Raw genomic sequence first — 10,834 nt, forward strand, 5'->3', positions numbered from 1 at the left:
TGAAAAAGTTGTTTGATTTAATAGAGAGAAAGAAACGAAATTCAATCACAAGCATTGATGCAAATGTAATCATTCACATGAAAATAAAAATCTGTTTAAATTGTACATCCGCAACCCCAATATGCGAAAGAGTCTAGCGTGTTATGCCAGCCCGGGGGTTGACAAGCGCAGTGAGCAGGGGGCAAAACCCCTAGTTTAAAAATAAAAACAGAAGGTAGAGTTTTTGTGATTAAGTGTTAAGTACGCAAGTGTCATGTTTATGTGATCCTGTCCAGAATAGAGCAGGTGTAGAAAATGGATGGGGTGGCTGGGTGTTTGTGCACACGTATAAAATTAAGTAAAATATCAGCATTCATGTTTTTTATTTTTTTTTTATTTTATAAAAATCAATATTTCACATGCATTGGTCTAGGGTCATTACTGACATCTTATGATGTTTTGCCTTTTACAATAGATAGATAAGAAAGCCACTCTATAATAGATACAAATATAGATAGTTATGAGAAGCATTATATAAAAATAATAGCTACTTTACATATGAAAGGCACTATATAATAGAGACCTAGATAGAAGAAATGCACTATATATATATATATATATATTAGGCTGATAGATAGATAGATAGAAATAAAAGGTACTATATGATTGATAGATAGATATAGGTGGTCCAGATCTAATTATGCAATTTTCATTACGCTATAACTTATTAAGTTTATTACGTAGAAAAGCACCCAAAAAAATCCCGGACCATCGAGAAGTGTGTGAACTGATGACATGAAGAATCGTCTTTGCGCCGAACTGGAATCGTCCCACATAAATCACAGTCATCCAGACGATCTGGATCTGCATAATTAGATCTGGACCACCCTGTAAATAGATAGATACATATGAAAGGCACTATATGATAGATAGATATGAAAGGCACTATATAATAGATAGATAGAGAGATATGAAAGGCACTGTATAATGGATAGATAGATATAATAATTCTTTGCATTTATATGGTGCTTTTCTCACTACTCAAAGCGCTCAGCGATTGCAGGTTAAGGGCCTTGCTCAAGGGCCCAACAGAGCAGAGTCCCTTTTGGAATTTACGGGATTCGAACCGGCAACCTTCCGATTGCCAGTGCAGATCACTAGCCTCAGAGCCACCATGAGAAGACCGGCCTTGCATTCGACATACCAAAAGTGTTCAATATGGCTCTGTGCAGGCATCTCAAGTTAAACCATATCTTTATGGACCTTATTTCGTGAATGGGGTCAGAGACGTGCTGGAACAGAAAAGGGACTTTGCACATTCTTGCATTAAAGTTGGAAGAGCACAGTTGTGTAAAACATCTTTGTCTGCTATAAGTTTGGCAGTACCCTTCACTGCAATCAAACCCTTCCATTGTGCCTCCTCTACCAAACTTTACGTTAGGCACCATGCAGTTTGAAAGGTAACATCCTCCTGGCACCCTCCACGTCCAGATTTGCCCATCAGACTGACAGACAGTTAAGCATATTCATCACCTCAGAGAACACATTTCTACTGCTCTGGAGTCGAATGACGGGTGTTCTTTAAACCATTTCAGGTTATGCTTGGCACTAGATAGATAGATAGATAGATAGATAGATAGATAGATAGATAGATAGATAGATAATGAAAGGCACTATATAAAATGGATAGATAGATAGACAGATATGAAAGGAACTATATAATAGATAGATATGAAAGGCACAATATGATAGATAGATAGATAGATAGATATTTAGATAGATATGAAAGGCACTATATAATAGATAGATAGATAGATATGAAAGGCACTATATAATAGATAGATAGATAGATAGATAGATAGATGTGAAAGGCACTATATAATAGATAGATACAGTAGATGTGAAAGGCACTATACAATAGATATTTAGATAGATATGAAAGGCACTATATAATAGATAAATAGATAGATGTGAAAGGCACTATATGATAGATAGATATGAAAGGCACTATACAGTATAATAAATAGATAGATGTGAAAGGCACTATACAATAGATATTTAGATAGATAGATGTGAAAGGCACTATATAATAGATAGATAGATATGAAAGGCACTATATAATATTTAGATAGATAGATATGAAAGGCACTATATAATAAATAGATGTGAAAGGCACTATATAATAAATAAATAGATAGATGTGAAAGGCACTATACAATAGATATTTAGATAGATATGAAAGGCACTATATGATAGATAGATAGATAGATATGAAAGGCACTATACAGTATAATAGATAGATAGATGTGAAAGGCACTATATAATAGATAGATAGATAGGAAAGGCACTATATAATAGACTAGCAAAATACCCGCGCTTCGCAGCGGAGAAGTAGTGTGTTAAAGAAGCAATGAAAAAGAAAAGGAAACATTTTGAAAATAACGTAACATGATTGTCAATGTTATTGTTTTGTCACTGTTGTGAGTGATGAGTGTTGTTGTCATATATATATATATATATATATATATATATATATATATATACTTACACACACACACACAAACATATATATATACATATCTATACATATACACATACATATACATACACACATACAGTACATACACACACACATATATAAACATATATACATATACATACATATCTACATATATACACACACAGCTATTTCGTATCAGTGCAATACGCTGTTTGTTAAAACGGATAACTCCCGCTCTTACGTGCAAGTCTGCGTGGATATTATGAACTATCGATTTGTTCAAGTTCTATTTAAATTTTAAATAGAAGGAATTTTTATTTAGTCGACAGAAATATCTTTGGTAGGAATGGTAAAACAGACAGGAATATTATTCCTGAATAAATCAACTCAAACCTTAAACAACTTATAATATTTTGCTCTCCATAAAAATATATCCTGTCTAAATTATACAAGTTAGAAATAAAGTAAACATTAAAAGAACAAACATTCAAATTTCTTTACTCTTATGTAATTTTATATAAAAATAAACTTAGATTTTAAATATCCCAAAAGATTTTGCTCTCCATAAAAATATATCCTGTCAAAATTATACAAATTCAAATATGAACATGCTGCATAACAAAACCTGGAAATATAAATAAAATGTGTTCCTTTTTAGCAATAACAAATCAAATCATTCAGTTGTCTTTGCTCATATGTCATTTTAGAGCTGGACGCCTGGCATCTTTTTTTGGCCACAAGTTCGTTTCTGTTTGCTGTGAGGTTCTGTGTTGTGGAGATTCTCAGGATGGATTGCAGGTGCTCATCAGTGAGGCGACTCCTGTGTGCTGTTTTGTTAGTCTTTATCACTGAGAAGAGCTTCTCACACAGATATGTGCTACCAAACATGCACAAGGTTCGAGCCGCATGTAGACGGACTTTTTGTTCTTCAAAGTCACCAAAGCGCCGTGCAAACTCAGTGCGCCAGTTTATCAGCAAAGTGCGATTTGGGAACACCGTAGTGACGACTTGGTTTAACATTACTTGGCAACAGGGAAAGTGGGGCAAGGTGAACTGGTGCATTTGTGTCTCCCATAAAAGCAGCTTCACTTGAAATCACTTTGTGATTGTGCACGGTTAAAAACGTCCGCTGAAGTGTCAGATTCTTATTTAATTCTTCTGCTTTCTGTATCTTCTGCATTGCATTCAGGTCTTTCAGGTAAATTCTGTAATTACAGCCACATTAGCTCCACAAATGAGACACACGGGTTCAGTAAACATATACTCAGCCTCCCATCGGTTTTTAAAGGCTCTATTTTCAGAATCAACTTTTCTCTTCAGCATCGTGTGAGCTAGCTTCGCAATAACTTGCAGCATCATAAGGTAGACTTGATTAACGCGTAAGTGTTCGCAAGGCAGCTGAAGCGCTGCATTATGGGATCTGTAGTTTATTGTGTTACCAGTGCTTCATATACCCGGCTTTAATAACAATAATACAGTATATAAAATGATCTCGGGCCGGATATAATTACACCGGGCGGATGTGGCCCTGACCCTTGAGTTTGACACATATGGACTAAATAGAACTTGAAAAGATATATTTTTCAAATGTGATCGCGCAATTCAGATAGAGTTGACGCACTACAGCCTGCATGCCTCAATAAGTCATCCTCCCTCGCTCTTACTTTTTACCGTTCATCTAATGAATACACTGAGTATGGCTTTACCAAAACAATCATTGATGGCGAATAAAGTATCCATTATTCGAGTATGTAGATCGGGTTATATATATATACATATATATATACCCGTATCGCAGCGAGAAGTAGTGTGTTAAAAAGCTAGAAAAGAAAAGGGAACATTTTAAAAATAACGTAACATGACTGTCAATATACAGTATTTGTTTTGTGAGTGTTACTGAGTGTTGCTGTCATCAAGGATTTGATTATCATTATTTCTTTCAATCAGGTTCGTATTTGTAGGATGTGTTGTGTTCAAGTTACATTCCGTGTTTGTCAATCGCTGTAAAGATGACAGGTTTCATTCATCGATTCGTTTCTTACTGCATCAATAAACAGCTCGTCTTCTTCTTTATCTGAGACCTGACACACTGCATGCACGGGTTTTTTACACTGTCTTCCTTTAGCGGACATTGACTTTTTCCAACGTGTGCTTTGTTTCCGCAGTAGTTGGATTTATGAATATGCTTGTATGTATCAGGCGCTTCATATTTTTGCTGCCTTTTCAATTGTGTAATTCAGTTTTGTTCAGCTCTTTGGAACTGTTGCTTTTTATCTGTGCACTGCGTCAGTTCACGTGAGCCACTCGGTGTACATGCATCGAAGTTTCCCAGCTGTGCTGGTGCCATCTCGCTATGTCCATGGCTGTATTTAATGTTACCTTAGTCCTGGCACTTAAAACTTTCTCTCGCAGTTTCGCTGAGTTTGTGTCAAACACCACCCTGACCATCTCATCTTCCTCTCCATAAGCACAGTCCTTCACCCGTGAATATTTACCCGTGGCAGTTTGCTATTGGATTGCCGCTGACGGACGGCCTTATATGGGCAGGCACTAAATTACAAACGCCAGCGCAGCCTGTCTATGAACTTAATTTAAAGTGTAGGTTTACATCGTGCTTTGTTTCCGAAGTAGCAGAACTCATGAATATGGTTGTATATGTCACTCGTTCGCTTCTTATTGTTTCGCTGCCTTCTCAATTATATAATGCATGTTTTCTTCAGCGCTTTTTTGAGGTCTTCCTGGTTTTCTATGTACTGCGTGATTACGTGGGAGGCGTGATGATGTCACACGAAACTCCGCCCACGGCGTTGAAGCTCATCTCCATTACAGTAAATGGAGAAAAACTGCTTCCAGTTATGACCATTACGCGTAGAATTTCGATATAAAACCTGCCCAACTTTTGTAAGGAAGCTGTAAGGAATGAACCTGCTAAATTTCAGCCTTCCACCTACACAGGACGTTGGAGAATTAGTGATGAGTGAGTGAGTGAGTGAGGGCTTTGCCTTTTATTAGTATAGATAGATGTGAAAGGCACTATATAATAGATAGATAGATGTGAAAGGCACTATACAATAGATATTTAGATAGATATGAAAGGCACTATATAATAGATAGATGTGAAAGGCACTATATAATAGATAGATAGATGTGAAAGGCACTATACAATAGATATTTAGATAGATATGAAAGGCACTATATAATAGATAGATGTGAAAGGCACTATATAATAGATAGATAGATAGATAGATAGGAAAGGCACTGTATAATAGATAGATGTGAAGGGCACTATATAATAGATAGATAGATGTGAAAGGCACTATATAATAAATAGATAGATAGATATGAAAGGCACTATATAATAGATAGATACAGTAGATATGAAAGGCACTATATAATAGATAGATAACACTGACCCAGCGTGTTGCTGCGCTCACCACATGACAAACCACCGCAGGATCACAAATTAGGACCCAAGTGCAGCCATGCAATGGGTGACACCTCAGATATTACATTAAAACAAACAACAACCCTTTTTAAATAAATAAATACATAACCAGGCAGATAAGCAAGTAAGTAAATACGTAAATATACACACACACACTTAGGTCTGAACACACACCAGAATGTCTATAAATCAAGAAAATTAAAAAGAAAGAAAACGTCTGCCTTGGCTGCCAGTCCCAGTCCCAGTCCCAGTCCCAGTGCCACATTGTGCAGACGCGCTGTTGTTGGTATAAAGGAGCCCCAGTTGTGTTTCTTGACCTACTTCTGCTGAATAAGGATAAGAAAGGCAACATATGAGCGGGAGAGAGAGCTATTAATAGCACTATATAAGAGATAGACAGATAGGACAGCACTATATACAGTAAGAGACAGATATGAAAGGCACTATATGATAAACAGACTCCTGCATTTATTCCTCTTCTTGTGATATTTTGACAGGAAAACCGATGTTTGATGTCTCAATTCACAGCCAGCAGATGGTATTAAAGTAGCCGTTTCTAAGTATTGACAGACTGATGTTTTGGTTTATTCATTTACTGAAAGTAGCCAACATCAGGCCATCCATTTTTACATGAGATGTTGAATTTGTCTCTTGTATTCGATTTATCAGTTTATTATGATCAGGCCTTGTCAGTGTGCAGTCTAAACTTTTATCATTACAATTTTATTGGACAAATTGATTTACTGTCAGGGTGGCATGGTGGTGCAGTGGGTATCACTGCTGCCTCGCAGTTAGGAGACACAGGTTTGCTTCCCAGGTCCTCCCTGCGTGGAGTTTGCTTGTTCTCCCCGTGTCTGCGTGGGTTTCCTGCCACAGTCCACAGACATGCAGGTTAGGTGCATTGGTGATTCTAAATTGTCCCTAGTGTGTTTGGTGTGTGTGTGTGTGCCCTGCGGTGGGCTGGCGCCCTGCCCGGGGTTTGTTTCCTGCCTTGCGCCCTGTGTTGGCTGGGATTGGCTCCAGCAGACCCTGTAGTTAGGATATAGCGGGTTGGATGGGTTGATTTACTGTAATGAAACAATCTCAGCACACTGATTTCCAAAGTCTACAGTTAAGTTTATCTCATCTCGATCCCTACTCTGTATACTGCGTTGTAGTGATGATCAAAATCAGGGGTCCTCAGTCACAGTCCTGGTGGGCTGCAGTGGCTACAGGTCTTCATTCCAGCCAGTTTCCTAATTCAAACTCAATCCTTGCTGATAATGAAACTCAGTACTTAACTCTACACCTTATTAGAGCTTTCATTCATTATAGAACGGAGGTCCTCAGTCACAGTCCTGGTGCTCTGCAGTGGCCTCAGGTTTTCACTTCAACCAGTTTCTTAATTCAGACCCATTTATTTACTACTAAAGCAATACGTTTTTGGGCCTTAATTTTAGTTATAATTCAGATCCCTTGATTGCCTATTTTAGTTTTTAGCAGGTGCATTTAAGTTTTAATTGTTGCCTGTTTTCTTAACCAGACATTAATTAAAAGGGAAGTGCAGATAACCAATAAACCAGCAGCTGTCCTGCTAATGTGCTTGTGCACCATGGAGGTTATAACGATGTTTAGAAATAAATCAGAGGGGTTTTGAAAGGACCATTAAGTTTAAATACAATTTATACAAGTGCTGGGAGATATACCGGTTCATACTGAAAACCGTTTTTTAATTTTGTTATGATATGGATTTTCCTTTTACAGCAATACCGGTTTAAATTGCCAAAACAATGTTTGGAACGTGGCTCAGCGGGAAACTGTTTACGGGGGGACCTTTTTCACTGCTACACCGTTAAACACACATGCAACAGAGTGCATGCGTTAGTGGAGCTTTTGAGTGGTGAAAATGGACCGAGAGCACTCCGAAACTGAAGCTGTAGCAGACGATAAAGTTGAACATGATGACACAGAAGAACTTTTGCCGAATAAAGGAGCCGCGTCTGTTGCCTGGAGATTTTGGTTTTAAAAGGTCGGATGTGGACCAAACAACTATTTACTGCAAATGCTGTTGAGCTAAAGTTGTCGCTGGAGGCGGCAACACAAGGAATTTGCTGCACCACCTGAGCCGCACGCATGCTTTGGAGTGCCATGAATGTATGGAACTAAGATTGGTACCCTGCACGTCCTCGGGTAAAACTGAAAAAGCTGGAGGACACTCGAGTCAGACGTCACTTGTAGACGCGTTTGCCTACGACAAGAAAAGCAAGCGGTGGATCGAGATAACCGACGCATTGCAATCCAGATAGCTAACGTGTCGGTGTGCAGAGATTGTTAACATTAACAGAAAGTGGAGTCGGTTTACAAAAAATCTTTATTCCTTTTCTAAGACATGTTTAGTGCAGTTTAATTTCTGACAAGCACCTCCGGATATTTTACTAAGTCTAAATGCCTCTTTGCATGGTTGAAAATATGTTGTCAGAATTATAGTTTAAAATGTGTCCAGTAAGAAGGTTCTAACTGTCATGCAATGCGATTCCTTCTCTTCATTAGTGCCACCCCCTTGGCCATGCTAACCTGTATTAATATTTGTGTGCCCATTAAAATGTCCATCCATCCATTTTCTAACCCGCTGAATCCGAACAGGGTCACGGGGGTCTGCTGGAGCCAATCCCAGCCAACACAGGGCACAAGGCAGGAACCAATCCTGGGCAGGGTGCCAACCCACCGCAGGACACACACAAACACACCCACACACCAAGCACACACTAGGGCCAATTTAGAATCACCAATCCACCTAACCTGCACGTCTTTGGATTGTGGGAGGAAACCAGAGCGCCCGGAGGAAACCCACGCAGACACGGGGAGAACATGCAAACTCCACGCAGGAGGACCCGGGAAGCGAACCCGGGTCTCCTAACTGCGAGGCAGCAGCGCTACCACTGCGCCACCGTGCCGCCCTCCATTAAAATGTGTTTTGTACAATTCTCATGACAGTGGAACAGGTTTTTAAACGTGGTTAAATGTGGTTAACATTCACTCATGCATGGGGAGCAAAATACCGTCAAATACCATGAAACGGGATAATTTTGAAAAATACCGTGATATAGAGTTTTGGTCATACCGCCCAGCACTAATTTATACAATACAATACAATTTATCTTTGTAAAGCCCAGAATCACACAAGAAGTGCCGGAACACAAAGTCAAACCAGCGGGACCCAAGGATTCTCTGAAGAGACACAGGAGTCCAGTCTTAGTCTCAAGTGACCGGATAGCATCCATGTCTCACAACCATATAGCAAGACAGAAAGCTGCAGGACTCTAAAGACTTGGACCTTCGTCCTTTTGCAGAGATATCGGGAGCGCCACACACCACTTTCCAGTGACCCCTTGACCCCCCAGAGTCACCAGAGTTGCATGAATGTCACTGCCAAGGTAAGTAAACCTCTCAATGACGAGGTCGATACTCTCTCCGCAGACAGACACACTGCTGATGGCCGTGCCCAAGAGGTCATTAAAGGCCTGATGTTGGTTTTTATCTGGATACTCGCAAGTCCAGACCCCTCAATCGGTCTCTCGAGACCCCCGATCAGATCCTCCATTGACTCCACGAAGATCACAGCATCATCAGCAAAGTCAAGATCCGTGAATCTCTCTTCACCAACAGATGCCCCACAGCCGCTGGACCCCCGAGACCCTGCCCAACACCCAGTCTATGCCAGGATTGAACAGAACACTCCACTGATGAACCCCAGAATCGAGAGAAAAACGCAGTCCCCCACACGCTAAAATATTTTCAAGGATTTAAGCGCGAGAGCCATCAAAATACAGAATATAACACTAAACGGTTAAGGCATTGACTAAAAAAGTCGAGGGCTTCGTTTCCCGTTTCAGTTTCTAGCGCTAGTTTCTAGTATTCCGTTCCTGAGAAGTTCATCGATTGTGTCTGCCCTTCTTTTTTAGGTGACCCGAATTTCCTCCCGGACCGGAGAAGGAATTCCGGAGTTGTGGGCCAAAATGGAAGAGTTCCACAAGGCCAGGCTGGTCAGTGGGGAGTTGCTGGACCAGAGATGCAGGCAACAGAAGGTGTGGATGTGGAACTTGATCCAGGAAAACCTCTTAACGCACTTCCGCGAGCACCCAGCTGTCTGTCGGCTGATCCCCGCCACAGAAATGAAGGTCACTGATGGAGCGCTGTCTCCCGGCCTGGCTGCAGATCTGTTGATGAAGGCTTTTTCAGCAAAACAGTAAAGTGAGAAGGCTGAAGAGCATTGGGCTTTTTCTCTTCTTTATGAACGTGGCTGTCGTGGCCGAAGCGAGCGACTTCTCAGAAGCTCTGATAACTGAAGTAATCAGGTAATTGTGGCAACAGTGAGAACAATTCCTAATTAATTTAAACTAATTCAACCATCAAATCCTCTTTTGAAACAATGCACGTTCACGGTAGGTGGTTCACATTTTAATAAATTAGTAAGCGTACATGTAAGTCACATCAGGAAATATCCAAATAGAATAGAAATGCCCTCCCTTGCGCTGCATGGGCACCACCAAGCTATCCTTGTCACTGTTTTGTAAAGTCTGTCATTACAGTTAATTGCTTTAATCTGATTTTTTTTCTTTTCTCTAATAGAAAACAATGTTACACTTTCTACGTAACCAGCTAACCCTCGGCTTTTGTGTTGATTTTGCGTTCGACAGTCCACTCATCAGATGTGCCCTCTTTTTCATAATTTAGTGTAACAGGGTGCTGCAGTGAGCACGAGGCACTTTAGACGTCCATCTTGTGTGTTCATAAGCACAGCAGGTATCTGAATTGCGGTTCCACCAACATTATTGACTGACAGTGTGTCCCCGAGCATCGTAATTTACCAGCCAGTGGACACACCAAAGAACAGTCTGGATGAGGAGAGGCCATTCAGGACAGCAAAGCTC

General features: G+C 40.0%; 1 protein-coding gene across 1 annotated transcript in view; it reads left to right on the plus strand.

The window, feature by feature from the left end:
* mmaa (metabolism of cobalamin associated A) overlaps positions 1–10,505 on the plus strand; it is a 54,106-nt gene extending 43,601 nt beyond the window's left edge. The window contains exon 7 of the mRNA XM_039750207.1: positions 9,866–10,505. Within this exon, the coding sequence (XP_039606141.1) occupies positions 9,866–10,153 (288 nt within the window). The 3' untranslated portion in view covers positions 10,154–10,505. The remainder of the gene's footprint in view (positions 1–9,865) is intronic.
* Positions 10,506–10,834: the final 329 nt, after the last annotated feature.

Source organism: Polypterus senegalus, chromosome 4 (assembly GCF_016835505.1).
Source record: "Polypterus senegalus isolate Bchr_013 chromosome 4, ASM1683550v1, whole genome shotgun sequence".
Taxonomy (NCBI): domain Eukaryota; kingdom Metazoa; phylum Chordata; class Cladistia; order Polypteriformes; family Polypteridae; genus Polypterus; species Polypterus senegalus.